We start from the raw sequence: 18,209 nt of genomic DNA, 5'->3' as shown, positions 1-18,209 counted from the left end.
CATGTAGTTTGCAAACATCCTTGTCGCCAAAAGCAAAACCACAATTTTCAAAAAAATCCAAAAACACATTCTCCCGATAAATGTCTTCATCACCTGACCAGTTGGAAATTTTTAATTACACCTAGCACAAACGAAGAACCCTTTTAAAAGCCATGAAATTAATGAGGATCTTGCGGTAAAAAGCTTTCAAATAAACAAGTAAATAAATAACGAATAAAATAATAAAATGCACAGGGTACAATTTCCCGTAAATAAATTGATCTAAAAATGTGTTCATCTTTTTGGCTAGATGAGACTACATCAAAAGGCAGATTCTGCTCACCTGTACCTGTACCTCTCAAACGTTACCCAATTACCGCAGATTTGTTACCTGTACCTGTAACTGCCACACTAAGATCATGCCACTAATGAGGCTCCTACAGGTGAATCAAGAGCAGACAATTAGAGGATTTGTACAGGTATAGGTAAAGGAAGAAAGCTTTTGATTATAGATTAAGTACAGTGGTAACACTACAACACAAAAGCTCAATAGATACAGTCCAGGCGCCTATTCCACAGAGATATTTCTCACTTAAGCCGAAATTTAAAGTCTCTTCACAATGCTCGGTTTTAGGTACTGGAAGTTTCAATTTTGACACATTTAGCTTGAGACAGTATTAATAAGGTGGTCAAAGTAACCATTAAGTCTTGAAAAAAAGCTCTAAAGTCATATTTCAGTCTTAAAGGAGAAGAAAACATAAAAATGATGCCAAATCAGATAAAAGAGCGTCAAAACTTACTTGCAAATATGGCCTTTACTATTTTTGGGGATTTTTTTTTTTTTCAAGAGAAAAAGGCATTTGAAAATATTATTGCATGGTGGTTATTTGGGACCAACTTTTGGTATTTATCATTGTTGCATAATAATGTTCTAAATAAGGATGTGAAGCTTGTCTAATAAATTGATTTGAATGTACATCTGTTGTTTATATCGGTATGTCTGCATTTTCCCTAAATTATGATAATATTTATGAACACATTAAACATATAAATATGATCCAAATTGAGGTTTAATACATTTGTTAGCTGAAAAGAACAAATTCTAGTGCAAATATATGTATTAAACCTGTGTTACATCCTCATTTGTGACATTGTTATACAGTTGACTATAAATACCAAAAGGTCATTCCAAATACCCATCATACAAAATTATTTTCATGTGTCTTTTTCTCCCTAAGGAAAAACCAGAAAAAATATTGAAGACCACATTTAGGAATAACTTTTCGCACTCTTTCATCTGAACTTCCATCATTTTTATGTCTTTTCCACCCTTAAATCAGAACTGGCTTTGTGGATTCGGCCCTAGAGATAGAGGCTAGTTCATGACAGTTTATATGTATTTATTTATTTGACTGGTGTTTTACTCAAGAATATTTCACTTATAAGATGGCAGCCAGCATTATGGTGGGAGGAAACCGGGCAGAGCCTGGGGAAAACCCACAACCATCCGCAGGCTGCTGGAAGACCTCCCCACATATGGCCGGAGAGGAAGCCAGCATGAGCTGGACTTGAACCCACAGCAACTGCAGACAGTATGTATGTAGATACATGTAGATGTGTTGCTGCACATGTCTATGTACAGTGTAGATACATGTACATGTGCCTGTACGTAAGGGCACTACTGTACATAAGGGCACTACTGTACGTAAGGGCACTATTTCCTTGGACACACAAGTCACAAAGACATAGTTTGTACGTCTACAGGAAGCTCATTAGGATATAACAATTTAAACTGTTGAGAAAAAGAAATGAGCAGAATAAATCCTTGTTCAATGTACGAGGGGAGTACAGAAGTAAACATAATACTTAAAAATCATCTAATTTGTAGGAAATGTTAACTATCCCAGGATTTTCAGTATTATTTCATTTTTTCGATTTTTTACTGTCAGCTTGCACAACACAAAGTAAAACTGGTGTCGCCTTACTCTCAACTCAAAGGAAAAGTAAATCATGGAAGTTCATAATATGGAAGACATAATTCACATCATATCTGGAAGTGAATAGGGAAAAACTTGAAGGCATAAGTACTGGTGCACTTTTACCTCCCCCAATTTATCCTGGTACAGTGATAACAGGACACGTAGATATACAAGCAGACATGCACACAGGTGTCGGACCTCAATACAGCTGACAATCAATAAACAGACACCACCTACATGTATAATCCATGAAGTGCCGTATATCAGCTACAGGTAACAGCTAGGTAACCAGAATCCATAATCACCACATGCATCACCTACGCACTACACAGTAAGCCAATTTACTGGTACTGTTATGCTGATGTCCTTAGAGAAGACTTGGTATTGATCTGCATGTATATAAAGACTCTTAAAAGTCTTAAAAGCCCAATTTTAGGAGGAAATGAATCAAGGTTATAGATTTTACTTTTTGCAGTAGGATATCACCCTCTTTTCCAAACAAACCTTAAAACTCCTACTTTGGCTAGGGTTATACAACACAATGCATAGTATGTCTTATTTATTTGACTTACATGTATTTCTTGGAGAGGTGTTTTACCCGAACTCAAGAATATCTCACTTATACAACAGCGACCAGCATTAAGTGGGAAGAAAATGGGCAGAGTTTGGGTGAAACCCAAGACCATCCGCAAGGTGCTAGCAGACCTTCCCACATACGGCTGGAGTGAAAGCCAGCATGAGGTGGACTTGAACTCACAGCGATGACACTGGTAAGGGGCTCCTGCATCATCTCGCCCCGCTGGCACGCTAATCACCTCAACCGCGGAGGAACCCATGTATGTCTTATCTTATAAACTATACCTTGGATCACTATTGGCAAAGGCTATGAGACTACATGAACCAGGTAAAGCTGTGAATCCAGACAGGTAAATCACAGATCCTCATGGTGTAATCCTAAAGGGCTGGTGGTATCCTGGGAAAGGAGCCATTATACACCTCTGCCAGCAATGGCAGCAGATGTAGGTCACACTAGTTGTATAATCACATAAATGTACTCATAAACAAAATTTTATGGTCATACATCAAGCAGTTACACCTGCTATAAGGTAAGAGTGCGTGAGTGAGTGCTTGGGGTTTAACGTTGTACTCAACAATTTTTCAGTCATATGACGACGAAGGAATCCTTAGGGTGCATGCACGTGTAATGTGCCTCCTTGTTGCAGGATGGATTTCCACCGCTCTTTTATTTAGTGCTGCTTCACTGAGACGACTTACCGAAGGCAAGTAAGCCGCCCCGCCCGAGCCATTATACTGATACGGGTCAACCAGTCGTTGCACTATCCCCTTCATGCTGAACGCCAAGCGAGGAAGTTACAACTTCCTCTTTTAAAGTCTTAGGTGTGACTCGATCAAGGATTGATCCTGTATCTACCGGTCCCGAAGCCGTGTAAGAAATATTGTATACATGTAGATAGAAGATCCTTTTGAGGAACAAACAGGATTGCGAAAATGTCCCCAGAAGAGCCTCTAACCTCTTATTTTCACAAACAATGAGATTACAGATACCTACAAATGTTACTCTGTTAACAGATTGTACTGTAATTCTTCAAGCTTTTCTCATGTTTGCAAGGCGTCTATTCAAGTATATTCTGAAGGCAGTATTCTTTGTAGATTGATAAAATTATACTTTGTAAGAAGCCCTGAAATTGGCTAACGCAACAAATGTAGTTTTGTTCTCAAAATCTAATTTTAAATGTGCATAAATTGCAATGCAAGTTGCTCTTTCATATGCAAAAAGGTTGATGAATTAGAGTACATATACTCTTGTTTTTTTAAGTGTAATAGCTATGGCAAGTACATGTAGGTCACAGACCCTAAAACACAGACTCAAAATACCTTAATACAAATCACATCATGTACATATAATGCAGCCACACACTTTCACAAATGCTTTCTGCTTTGATCTCCAGATATGCAAGCAAAATCAATTAACCTGTCTGTGCACCCATAACCTGAACTGACATGTGGTTATAGAACACTCAGGTGCCAAATGAGCATCTTAAAACTACAACACAACACAATACAGCAAGTTTCTTGCACGACTTGCGTCTGCCTTTCTTACACACAGCATCTTAAGTCCAGACTTTCACGGACATTTCTGTGCTAATTATAAGACCAGGTCTACTGTGGCGAGAATGATAGCTTAATTGCCAGCACTTTTATACAGCTGTAGAGATACATGGAGAGGTACATGTATACATGCTATTACCTGTATGTCTGATGTCCAGGTCTGACCTACCTGCCTTACTCACACAGACAAGACGGTGGACACATACATGTAGTCTAGGTAATATGGAAGTTAATACAAAATTCTGCTTCACAGCGAGAAAAGTCCAAAGCTGTACTTTAATTTAATTGATAATTGGACGTTTACATAATCATGTGCATTTTTTGTACATTGCCTGTAACATACTAAAATTTCTGATTATCATCAGCTGTAGTTCTCAGAGTATCTGCCATTCTTGTCCATTTTCCTATGTGTTAATTCCCATGTTACACTTCACCTCATCATCTGTATGCCACCTCAGAATACCACTGAAGTGTCCAGATGTACTCGGTATTGAAGATGTCCACTTCATCGTGCATATATCAGAGCCAATTGAGGTTTTCAAAACAAAACACCTCCACACAGTTCTCTAGTCTTACATTTATTCACATACAAATGCTAACTGTGGAAAAAATATATATATATATATATCGGAATTTTCCAACTGATCACACTGATCCTTAATATCCAAGTACAGATTTTATACAAGTAATTTGTCTGTGAAAAGGCTTCTGACAGGTACATGGACACAAACAGAATCCCAAATTGTTCATACTGTAATTCTTCAACCTTTTCACATGTTTGCAAAGGTTTTTATTCAAGTATATTTTATGACGGTATTATTCTGTGTTGACTGATAAAATTATACATTTTGTATATAAATTTTGTCAAGCCCTAAAACTGGCCAATCCAAAAAATGTCGTTTTGTGTCCAAAATCAAATTAATGTGCATAAACTGAGCTGAAAGTTGCTCTTTCACATGTGGAAAGGGGGCCTCCGTGGCTCAGTTGGTTAGCGTGCTAGCGCAGCATAATGACCCAGGAGCCTCTCACCAATGCGGTCACTGTGAGTTCAAGTCCAGCTCATGCTGGCTTCCTTTCCAGCCGTATGTGGGAAGGTCTGCCACCAACCTGCAAATGGTCATGGGTTTCTCCCTTTTTCCTCCCATCATAATGCTGGCTGCCGTTTTATAAGTGAAATATTCTTGAGTACGGCATAAAACACCAATCAAATAAATAAATCATATGTGAAAAGGTTGAAGAATTACGGTAGATGTACAAATGCTACGGCCAATGAACTTGATTCCTTGTTTTGATGCAGGTGGTGGAGCAAATTGCCATTTTTCATTATCAATATTTCGGCTTATTTTTGTGACGATTTCTGGCAAAATACGAAACAATGAGTACCAATGTTGGGGGGGTGTAAAATGGTGTGTGGGCCTAACTAGTGTGATTATCCTGACCTCACACAGAATTACAGAAATTTTCCAATCATACCGATCACAAATCTCTAATTTGACCACGATAAGGTCGGGTCAGGCACTAGAGGAAAACACTGCCTTAATACACCTTTATATATTACAGAGTGGGTGCATATAGTACATCACGTGCGCTGGTCTAACCTGAAAGCAGAATAACTGGAATTTGTCAAATCATACTGACCATCAACATGTACATGGTATATCCTTGTGCACACATTATAATTACAGTCTGTGATAAGGTTAGGTTAGATACCAGAGAAAGACACTGCCTTATATATACACCTATATTTGAATATGCAAAGTGCATTTAGTACACATACATGCATATGTCTAACCTCAAATAGAACTGGTACTTGGGAAGGTCTGACAACAACCTGCAGATGGTCGTGGGTTCCCCCCATTTCCTCCCACCATAATGCTGGCCGCCGTTGTATATCTGAAATATTCTTTAGTATGGCATAAAACACCAATCAAATAAATAAATAAATCAAATAGAATTGTTGAAATTGTCAAATCTCACTTCATAATTTGATATTCAGAGCCATCTACATGTAGGACCTATCAGTTACACATACATGCATGCAGGTAAATGTACATGGATGTTGATAAAAACACCATATACATGTATTGTAAGCCTGTACAAATGTAGATGCACGCTGCCACAAACACCACATACACGTATTGTAGGCCTGTACAAATGTACATGCACGTTTCCACAAACACTACATACATGTACTGTAGGCCTGTACAAATGTACATGCACGTTGCCACAAACACTACATACACATATTGTAGGCCTGTACAAATGTACATGTACTGTACATGTCTATTCAACCTCGAGAAAAGTTACTGGAAATCTGTCAAATCACACAATCAGCATTTGATACTGAACTTTAGCATCTGTATCAAAAGGAACATGATAAATCCTAAACGCCAAAATCAACCATATTCCTGAGCCTTTATTCTATGTAACTTGGGGCTTTAGTGGACACAGAAATCCATGTCCCTTTTTCACAACACTGCACCAGTGACAGTGATACTCAGCACTTCTACACTGAAGAATGCCCTCAAAACTCACTGTACTATGATTTGAACAACAGTAATATATGTGCATATATTCACTGACCGCTGGCTGTCCTTAACAAACAAGAACGCACGGCACAATATAACACTTACCGTAATAGGTAATACATGGTCCTGCGAATGTACCATTCTGTGGTTCAGCGGTTTATAATAGTGCAGTTCACTGCGGTTCAGATGGTAATAATCCTGCCACATTCCATGCACAACACAGATATAATGGTATAACTGCATAAATCAGCCTGAACAGGGTATATGATCCACAGTCCACACTTCACACACTAGGAGAAAACCATGGGCATGTGTTCAGTGAATCCACCTCCACACTGGCCAGTAACACCATTGTTAACATTGGACTACCACCAACAGATCTGCTATTACATAATATTGCTTAATAACAGAGTTGCTGTGGGTGCCCTCTCCCTGATGAAGGCTGCTTTGTTTACATCCACTGCGATGACCTCCTGGGGGTGGAGGAGAGTGTCTGCATAGGCTGATCATCAGCAGCAGCATCTGTCTCTCTACCCCTGCCTATCTTACCAATGCATTCCTCATCCCAGGCTGACATGGGCAATAGGCTAGCAGTACAATAATAGACCTGTCAGCTATAGTCTGTGCCAATAGTGTAGGTGGATGAGAATGACTCATACTACAGATGCCACACAATAGCCTGGCCAGTCAGGAACAAAGGCATGAGCTTACCTAGTGACTTGACCTTCCTTGTATTTCACTTCACATATCAGGGTAAATTAAAACTTCCATAATCTGGGCTAAAACTGAGAAATTGTGGAACTATAAAATGTATATCTACATCTACATGTAGCTAAACAGATGCTGCTTGAGTGTAAAAGAAGATACCACACATTTTTAATATCAAAATAAAAATGAACACATTTTTGAAGTGTCCAACTTAATTTGAGCTATGCTTGGCCTTAATTTGGGCATCCACTCAGGGCATCAAAAATTGTGCGCTGTGGCATGTTCAATATGTATTACTGACAAATTTTCAAGTCAGGGATTTTCTACTCTGGCCGAAAAAGAATTTGGTACTCAGGTTAAACAAACGTAATTCGCTACAGTGACAAATGAATCCTACAAAAACGAGTTTTGTAAATATTATTACTCCACAGTTATCGAGTGTGTCCATTATTTGCTGAATATCTCACATTTAACAGTACATTTGTAGCAATCCAATCTTTCAGTCCCTTTATGTCTAACACAATAAGAAGGTACATGTACTTAATGTTACATAATATAGTTTAATGATACATCCCGTTAGAAATTACATAATTAAGAATGTCAGTTCCAAATTAAAAGGGCACTTGCATTCAATTAACGATTACAACTACTGTAATTCTTCAATTTAACTTTTTGCACGTTTGCAAGGTGTTTATTCAAGCATATTGTGAAGGCATTATTCTGTGCTCACGGATAAAATCCCACCTTTTGTGAAGCCCTGAAATGGACCAATCCAACCAATGTAGTTTCGTCTCCAAAATCAGCTTAAAACTAAGCATAAATTGCAACAAAAGTTGCTCTTTCATGTGCGAAAAGGCTGAGGAATTAATGTAAATTTTACATGTAGTCCATATAATCGTACCACTGTATTATATAATATATTTGCTTATATGCATGGTCACATATATATATAGGTGTAGATAAGACTTCCAATATTATATAAGCGGTCTAAAGGACAACCTCACTTTTATTTGTTTGCCTCTTGGTTGAATACGCTTTCTACCAGCAACCTGCACAGGGTTGGGTGTTCAAATACATAAATGAATATTATCACTTCAATGCGCATTCTACGTGTAGATGATCCACTGAACAGCTTAGCAGGATAAATTAGCTTGGCAGAAATTCATTTTGATGATCTCAATATTTCAATTTTTATTTAGTTGATATCACGTGGCAAATGCTCCCGAATGTCTTAATTTAAGTCGAAAAATATTGAGATCGTCAAAATAAATTTCTGTGGAGTTAATTTGCTTATTTAATGTCACTTCAATGATTTGATTTGATTTGATTTGATTGGTGTTTTATGCCGTACTCAAGAATATTTCACTTATATGACAACGGCCAGCACTATGCTGGGAGAAAACCGGGCATAACTCGGGGAAAACCCACAACCACCCACCAGTTGCTGGCAGACCTTCCCACTAATGGCCGGAGAGAAAGCCAGCATGAGCTAGACTTGAACTCACCTGCGACCGCATTGGTGAGAGACTCCTAGGTCATTACGCTGACCTCAGCTTATTTTTACCAAGGTCCCTTGAACAATGACAGCCCTGCCCATCGCCAGGTTTGAAACCGTACCTTGTGTATCCTTGTCATTCAACAATAAGCGTTTAACCACTCAGCAACAATTCTTGTAACATTATTATAAAATCTGTCAATACCAGTTCTCCTTCCTGCATGAAACAGACTATAACTAGGCTCCAGGGTTACTTAGGCCTTCCAACATCGTTTTCATAAAACACTCAACTGTTAAGAGTAAAGTGATTCTGTTGTACTTTTAAATGGGTCATGACACACTGACACACATGGAGAGACTTGAAGTGTTAATGTACCAGGTAGGAATTGTACTCACTGGCCATCAACCGCTTATGCGTTCTGTGCTTTGAACATGTGTTTCATGAGGTTCCAACTTGTGGAGGGGATAGAAAGGGGTCGGTAATGGGCCGTCTCCCACTCACTCGTTCTGCGCTTTGAACATGTGTATCATGAGGTTCCAACTTCTGGAGGGGATAGGATGGCGTCAGTAATGGGCCATCACCCACTCACTCGTTCTGTGCTCTGAACATGTGTTTCATGAGGTTCCAACTTCTGGAGGGGATAGAAAGGGGTCGGTAATGGGCCATCTCCCACTAACCTATCTTGAGATAGTTATGGTGGCAAAATTCACACTTGTTTTTATCATTATTTCACTGTTTAAGTACTTTGTGTTGATTTAATTTGCCACTGTATCTCTCTCTCTCTCTCTCTCTCTTTCTCTCTCTCTCTCTATATATATATATTGTTTTCAAAATCTTATTGCAAGTGGTTCACACAATCCAAACTACCATATTTTCCAATGCATATGTAATGTAACATATTGTTTCAAGTTGTAGATCAACCCAGTGTTGACTGATTATACGCACTGTATTTTACCCTCTTGAAATAAAGCCATTATTATCAAATAAAGCCATTATTATCAAATAAAGCCATTATTATCACAAAAAGCCATTATTATTAGTATTATTACTACATGTACATGTATGTCAGCTGTACCAACACGGCATGAACGCATGGTCGACAATACACAATGCACATGTACTTGTATTCACAGACAGTAATGAGACACAATCCCTGTGTGCACAGACAATGGAGTGACCTTGATAAGTCTTTTATTCAAAAGAAACCCCTGTGCCACAGGCTATATCTGAATACAAAAAGAGAAATACATGTGGAGTATTTACCCCAAAAATCCGCCCCCCACTTTTTAAATCGAGGCCGGCAATAAAGGTCATAAACCACCTTAAACATGTATATTGTATTTCAGTTGAGGTTTAGCTTTTGTTCTTCAAGGGTCACATTTTGTTTGCTTCTGATTAATTCCTCCACCGTAAAGTGTCATTTAAAAGTTTTTTGTGAAGTTTGATTAATTTCTTATATGAAACAAATGAGAGTTGTCATCGAAAGTATAATTTTGAGGGTTTTTATAGGCTTCTGAAAGTTCATTTTTGGATACTAAACTTTAGGTGAAACACAGTAACTTTTAGAACTGAGGAATTTCTTCAGCAGGATATTGTCATACTTTTCAAAGAAACCTGAAAACACTTTAAATGGGCAACATAGTCATGGATGAAACTTTAGTTCCAATATGGCACATGTATGTATACAGTTTGAGGGGTTTTCATATCACCAAGTTATTGTTATATATTCCTAGCAGCTTTAATAAATTTTCATAATTTAACTCTGGATGTTTACCCATTAACACAATGTAGTTAAAAGAAATGACTACGCCGTGCTACCTCAAAGTAGATGCACCAATAAGGTATCCCACAGGGAGATGTTACACAACTGAGATATCACAGTTCAAAGTAAGCAGAATGGCACAAAGTGCAGCTTATCAAAAGTGCAGCCGATTTATTAATTTTAATTAATCAGGCACGAGTTATCTCTATACCCCGATAAAGCAGCCGTTTCCACTTACGTCATCCGAACCTTGATTTGCCTTTAAATCATACGTGCGCAGGGTACGGGCGATAGAACATCATGTTTACGGGCACCAAAACATGGTACATCTCATAGGATCATGAGAAATCCAGATTGATATTTGATTAAGTGAGGTTTAATACCTAGCACATCAGCAAGAAATGGTTGTAGACATTTTGGTGTGTTTCCACTAGTCTTAATTATACTCAAAAGAGTTTTTCACTTTAATGATGGTAGTCAATTTTATGGTCGGGTGAATGAAACTGGAGTGCCCAGGTAAACAACGAAAGTCTGGCAAGTCAATGACAAAGTTTTCCACATGTGACATACTGATATGCTTGTACAATATTGATGGAAGAAATTTTCCAAACAACGCTGAACAGCACAAACAGCCACACAAGCCACAACAAACATTGTCCAAGGCTGTGGTTGAACCCACACCTATTGTGAAATATATAAGTGATTGAAGGAGGAGCACTTTAACCGCAAACTGCACCTCAGTCCACTTTTGTGGTGGAGAACAAAAGTCAACTTGGCTGTGATCAGATTTGAACACGGAATCTGAATCCTGGATTCTGACAGACCACACGTCACAAGATACACCTGTCATTAAACATGGTGCAAACTGGGCTGGGTAACCACAGACAGGTATTCCTGTATAGCTGCAAACTTTCTGTGGTGTGGGACAGATATCAAAGTGCCTGTGACCAGATTTGAACACGGAACCTCAGTCTTGTATTCTGGCAGACCACACAACAGTAGGTATGCCTGTCATCAGGCACGGTGCACACTGGGCTGTGTAACCACAGACAGGAATTCCTGTATAGCTGCAAACTTTCTGTGGTGAGGGACAGATATCAAAGTGCCTGTGACCAGATTTGAACACGGAACCTCAGCCTTGTATTCTGGCAGACCAAACAACACAAGGTATGCCTGTCATCAGGCAAGGTGCACAATGGGCTGTGTAACCATAGACAGGTACGGCTGTATAGCTGCAAACTTTAGGCACATTTGTGGTGGGGAACAGATATCAAACTGCCTGTGACCAGATTTGAACACAGAATCTCAGGCCTGGATTCTGGCAGACCACACAACACAATGTACGCCTGTCAACAGGCATGGTGCACACTGGGCTGGGTAACCATAGACAGGTATGGCTGTATAGCTACAAACTTTAGGCACATTTGTGGTGGGGAACAGATATCAAACTGCCTGTGACCAGATTTGAACACAGAATCTCAGGCCTGAATTCTGGCAGACCACACAACACAATGTACGCCTGTCATCAGGCATGGTGCACACTGGGCTGTGTAACCATAGACAGGTATGGCTGTATAGCTACAACCTTTAGGCACATTTGTGGTGGGGAACAGATATCAAACTGCCTGTGATCAGATTTGAACACGGAATCTCAGGCCTGAATTCTGGCAGACCACACAACACAAGGTACACCTGTCATCAGGCATGGTACACACTGTATGGCTGCAAACTTTAATAGGCACACTTGCGGTCGGTAAGCTTACATGCACACTGCACATATGTCGTAACCTCACTGGCCCTCTTGTAAATCAACTAATCTCTTCAACATGGTCAGGGGGAAGTCAGGGGAGATGCTGCAGCACACGGTCTTTACATGGTCAGAGGAAATTGTACAATTTGACAGAGTTACCCTCTTTAGTAAAGGTTTTCATTCATTCATTCAGTATTCGAATTGACAAGTACATACATGTAAACATTCAAGGAAAGGTGGAAATGCTTAAATAAACGTCTTGCAAACATGCGAAAAAAGTTGAAGAATTAAAGTAGACACCTAACTAACTTTTAGCACATAAATGATTTTACGCTGAAACGTCACTTGCCCTAACTTCTCAAGTACACACATGTACTGTAAATAACCTAAAATCACCCCTCCCCCCACCAACTGCATTTGAACTTCAATGTAAGTCAGAAAATATTACTTTTGTTACTAATAACTTCAAACCTCAAAACACCTTTCTAAGACGAATGGAACTCCCAAGGCAAAATGTATCAATTCATCATGATCGAGCGAAGTTTTAGCTCTTTTACGGTGATTTTTTTCCCCCGATGTTCCTTTACGAGCACACAATACATTAATTGGGTTCTAAATCCCGGGTGTCATAATATCCTTGTGGGCACTGCATGCACATACAAAGTACACTGCTTAAGCCTGCCTATACATTATTGCATGAACACAGGTTGTGCATGAGCTCAAATATTAAATCTGTCGGCACTTTTCTGTAAATTGACTGCGTAAATCCATGCCCTTGATATATTTTCAATGCTAACAGCCAGTTTCAACATGAACTCCTCTCTAACATGACCCTGATATTGACGTAGTTAAATTTTACCACCCGAGAAAGCATTCAATTAAATCCTGGGAAACTTGAAAACGTGCCCTAGCTCCCTCCACAATACAAAACCTTGTTATATTTCTGATCAAATTGCTCTAAAATGAAATACGAGATGTTAACTTCCACTAATCAAACTCAAGGTTCAGCCAGTATAATATATATATATATATATATATATATATATATATATGTACTTATAATAAGATTCTAATTCTACTATGAGTGTACCTCAGGCAAGCTGATAATGGCTACACTTTTTTAAGACCATTAATAAGAGCATTGTCCAAGTATCAGGACATAACTTGCGTATGCTCCAGGGTCCCATAATTGGCCCCCTTCCCAACAGTCGGTTTTCAAATTTGCGGCCACAAATGTCCAAATTGGGAACTGCTTTCCTAAAATGCACATTTTTCAGATGTGCACATATACCTCTCCTTTACTCTTTGACAAATGGGGCTAAGGCATAATATAAAAAGTGAAGACTTGTGTGTCTGAATCTAGGTACCGATAACTTAAATATGCATTCACAAATTTTTACTCAAGGTACAGGTACCCAGGTTAAGTATCAGTTAACTGTGAAGTACACAGATGCTTCAAAATCACACCTCCCCGGATTAATTTTTTTTTCTCAAATATACAGCTTTGTATTAAAATTTTCCCAACAATGTCAGTCTGCAGGCCTTTCCCAAAAATCTGTGGATTTCAGATTATACAATCTGAACATAGCCATAAAGTCTTAGTCAAACTGTTCTGTTGCATACCATGCACCTGTAAACTAAACAGTTTGAAACTGTACCCATGTACTTTATAAACATTCCGTGTACATCACACAGCAATTTTAGTATGCGGCGGTACATATCAAGTGTCAAAACGTGCCATGACTCCAGCTCTTCAGAGTGATGCCCTCAACAAAAATTGAACTCATCCAGTATAATGTATAGGTGTGAAACGAATTAGACTCCATTTCACGACTTTGTAAAACAACCCCAATGCAAAGAAACGTCTCAATGGACGAGGATAAAGAGCCTGTCTCAAGAGTTATCTTTGTGACGACCTCGGCTCAATCTGAGGTCATCAGATTATATCACCACCTCTTAAAAACAAGTGATATCAAGATAAACATTTTGATCCCTTCACGTCATTACTAAGTTTACACAAAGGTTCCACTCTACACAAGTGGATACATGTTACCTGTGGGTTACAGGCTCTTGATATATTGTAAAATGTGATTTGATTTATTTATTCATTTGATTGGTGTTTAACACCATACTCAAGAATATTTCACTTATAGGACGGCGACCGGCATCATGGTGGGAGGAAGCCTGGCAGAACCTGAGGGAAACTCACGACCATCCGCTCACAGTTGCTTACAGGCTTTCCCATGTACGGCCAAGGAGGAAGTCAGCATGAGCTGGACTTGAACTCACAGCAACCGCATTGGTGAGAGGCTCCTGGGTTATTGCCTTAGGTGATCTGATGTGAACCTTTATCAAACATGTAAAATGTTAAACCCACACGAATAACCACAACGACACATCGTCTTACCATGTCTACAATAAAAACAGGCCCTTATTTTACAAGTACATGTTTAACCGACCTATTACACACGTATCAAGGAAACTTCCAATGAAGGCCCAATGAGCTCTTTAACAGGCACACCTGACATAATTTATAACACATATGTACTCGTATGCTATCAACTGAATGTGTAATAGATGCATTGTAAACGAAACAATCTCAGTCTTTACAGGATAGACTATGAAGCACCCTACAATAAGTAATGATACGTACATATTTTATAAGTGCATGTAACTAACTAACATCTTAATGTACTTAAATGTAATTTCTCAACAGCGATCAAAGTTGCCGAACTAAGAAACTAACAGGCACGCTCAACATAATTTATCAGCGAGAAGTATGTGATCATCTGAAAAAGTAATAGTTTAAAAGACAATCGCAATCTTTGAATAACAAATATGTCACCAGGGAACAAAACATCAAGAAGTCGTTAATAACTTACCCACTTCCTGGCAAATGACACAATTTACACATCTTGACAGGATCCAAGCACGTTTTTCTTGGGTTTTTTTTTTTATCACGAAAGTCTATTAAGTTATCAAATGGTAACGGTCTCGGACTCTTCAGTCCTCAGCTTCACTAAGTAAACTGAGCTTTTTGTTTTTCCATCCACGAACTGGTCAGAGGTCTTGAATTCAGCTGACAAACAGTGCAGTGAAGCTGTAGCAGACCGCTCAGATCAACTGACTAAAGTTTCACAAAATCTGCTTTCTGATGACTTCATGTGCAGAAAAGTGTGAAGATAAAGACAGATTAACTGACCTGATGTAAGTAAAAGTTACGTCTGATTTCAATCTCTCTACACTATACTCACATATGGAGTAAGCATGAACAAGACCTTCCTCAGGCATGTTTTCACCTCTTTGTTTAAGACGTTTCTCTCTCCAGTCCGTATTTAAGAACCCTTGCACATGTAGATGTAGCTGGCCTATTTCTTGTTGCAGGCCTAAATACGACAGAGTCTTCCATCAAATTCAAGATTTGCATAACCAAATTGTCCACAGATTGGGGATGTTTCACATCTGTACTCAAAGCCAGCTCATACTTCGGCTAAGTTAGAGACTTGTTCCTCCACACTTCAGCAGCTATCCCGCAGCATCCACGCACTACTTAGCAAACAATCACACGACAAAATGCGTTCAACTTCAAGGTATCAATTCACCACATTATCCATCCAGTAAATTGATCTCTCCTTAAATGATAATTTTCTGGTCAGCACAGCACATGTTAGATCCAAAAAAAAAAAAACAAAGAATGGCAAAAAAAAAAACCCCACAAAAACATCTATGTGAATCAAGATGAGAGCAAAAAACAAGCCATCACAGACCGAGTCTGGTTGCTGTTGTATGATCAGACCGGGTTGGACGAATATTCAAAAACAGGTGTGGACCCAAAGTCACCAGCTGTCAACCCGCTATATTATCGCACCACGCACATATTCTCCCCTAGACGGCTCAGCGTGCTGTCGCATGAAATCCTCACACAACAGCAGTGACGTAATTTCTCAGATACCGATCAAAACTATGACGAGATCAACAGATGTGTGAAATACGGGGAGGGAAGCCACACGAACAGCGAAGCTGAGAGAAGATCGTCTGAAGTTTTACGATGACGTGTGACATATACGAAGTCTGACCTCGATAATCAAGAAGAAACACTGCAATGACGCCACAAACTTTATAATCCTGACTAAGCCTTAGCTCAAGCAGAAAAACATATAGATAGCCCATTGTTAACCTTATCCTCCCCACCCAACACCATTTATTCCCTCCCACTCCCTACAAAAATTGAACCGAACCAAATGGCCAAAACAGAAATGCCTATGATTTCAAAGGTAATCAGGTTATACCATTTCTGATTTAAGGGAGACAACATCTTTCTTTTCATTTATTTAATCTTTTGCTTCAATCAGTGGTTACCTAAACAGGTAATGACTACGTTATAATCCACAGACTACAAAGTGTAAAATATGACCACAACAACCTAATCCACACCACAAAAAAACAGGTTTCATCTCTGAGTTACATGTGTACTAAAGTGGACAGAGAAAACCTCAGAACAAAGTCTGTAAACAATGACACCTGGAGAAAAAACTCTGAGAGCCCATAGAGCGAACAAATGCCGCCTCTCTCGTGGCAGCTCTGGTTCCATGGCCAAACATTCACTCTAGGAAATCTAATATTTGCACTTCTCTCCCAAGTTTTCCTGTTTACAACATTTTCTGGAGGTTGCAGCAATAATGATCGAAAGACATGTCATTTCTACTCGCGGTCTGGAAGCCGAAGCAAACCTGACGTAGCTTAAAACATAGCTAGAGATGAAAACAGGGGGTTGCCTGAAGGTTCGTCACTTTAATCTTCCTAATAAGTTCAGGTCAAAATCACCTCAAGACGTACTTTACTTCAAACTACTTGTAAGCCCACACTATCAGCATCATTATTCATGATCTCATATACTTACTATGATACAAAACTGTAAGTATTCATTTCACATTCCATGTTCTATATACATGTATATACATACATATATACATACACTGTATATATCTACTGTGAAACTGAATATGTGATTACCTATGCACAACAACCATATGTGTAGTGTAAATATACATTTATCTGTGAGGGTATTCAAGGCCATGTGGGATAACAGTCCTAATATATGCACAGAATAGCTTATAACTTGGACAAACAACTGTCAAATAAATACATAAATAATAAAAACATATTCATCAAGACTACAGCTCATGCACTAAGAAAAATAGAAACAGACTAATATGTATCAATACCTTTTTGATCTTGACCGCAGGCGCTGGAAAGACAACATTTTGCTGTTATGTAATCCAGGTGGGATTTGGCGTCCAGGTAAAAATCCACGTCTCAAACATTTGCCACTTTTGCCTCCAAAGTCACATCCTTCATAATTATATTACAAATCCATACAACTTTGTCACTGGTGCAAAGTTACAGCAAGACATTGATGCTATAGATGCACTTCAGGTGTCAACCACGGACATGGAAAACATGTGCAAAATGGGAAAGCCAGTCACAAGATGCAACCCTGCTGTTCACATAACGCCATCAACGTCTGCAACACTGCAATGCGCCTCCCGATATAGAGAGGTTATTTAAATCGTCATTTTCCCTGACAAACTTTAAGGCAAGCTCAGGTAGCTACAGACCAGTCTGAAAGAGCCTTTAAGCCATGCAATTTCTAGGCTAAGTAAATAAATGAGCAGTGTAAGCCAAATTTAAAAACTTTTTTAAAAACTCATTTTTTTTTTCTTCTGAAGTACAATCAAAGTGAAGAAAAGTCGAAAATATGATACTATGCCTGCAGACTTCAGATACAACCCTGATAAAAGAAAGTGTACTAAATTAAATAAACTGACCAAACAAAAATCATTGCAGGTAAAAGACTTGATTCATGGGGTATAAAGG

At 38.9% G+C, this 18,209-nt stretch overlaps 1 protein-coding gene across 5 annotated transcripts in view; it reads right to left on the bottom strand.

The window, feature by feature from the left end:
* The window catches only part of LOC135464794 (trafficking kinesin-binding protein 1-like), an 82,885-nt gene that overhangs the window by 55,095 nt on the left and 9,581 nt on the right, over positions 1-18,209 (bottom strand). For 2 of the 5 annotated variants that reach the window (XM_064742341.1, XM_064742343.1), the window contains exon 1: positions 15,215-15,337. The exons of 2 other annotated variants lie outside the window; for them this stretch is intronic. In XM_064742341.1, coding sequence (XP_064598411.1) covers positions 15,215-15,246 — 32 coding nt within the window. In that variant the 5' untranslated portion in view covers positions 15,247-15,337. Of the gene's footprint in view, positions 1-6,721; positions 6,933-15,214; positions 15,338-18,209 lie in introns of those variants that run through there. One more of the 5 variants, XM_064742342.1, reaches the window with a different exon arrangement.

This window comes from Liolophura sinensis, chromosome 4, assembly GCF_032854445.1.
Source record: "Liolophura sinensis isolate JHLJ2023 chromosome 4, CUHK_Ljap_v2, whole genome shotgun sequence".
Taxonomy (NCBI): domain Eukaryota; kingdom Metazoa; phylum Mollusca; class Polyplacophora; order Chitonida; family Chitonidae; genus Liolophura; species Liolophura sinensis.
Note: the sequence above shows the minus strand (reverse complement) of the source record. Positions and strands in the feature narration are given on the sequence as shown.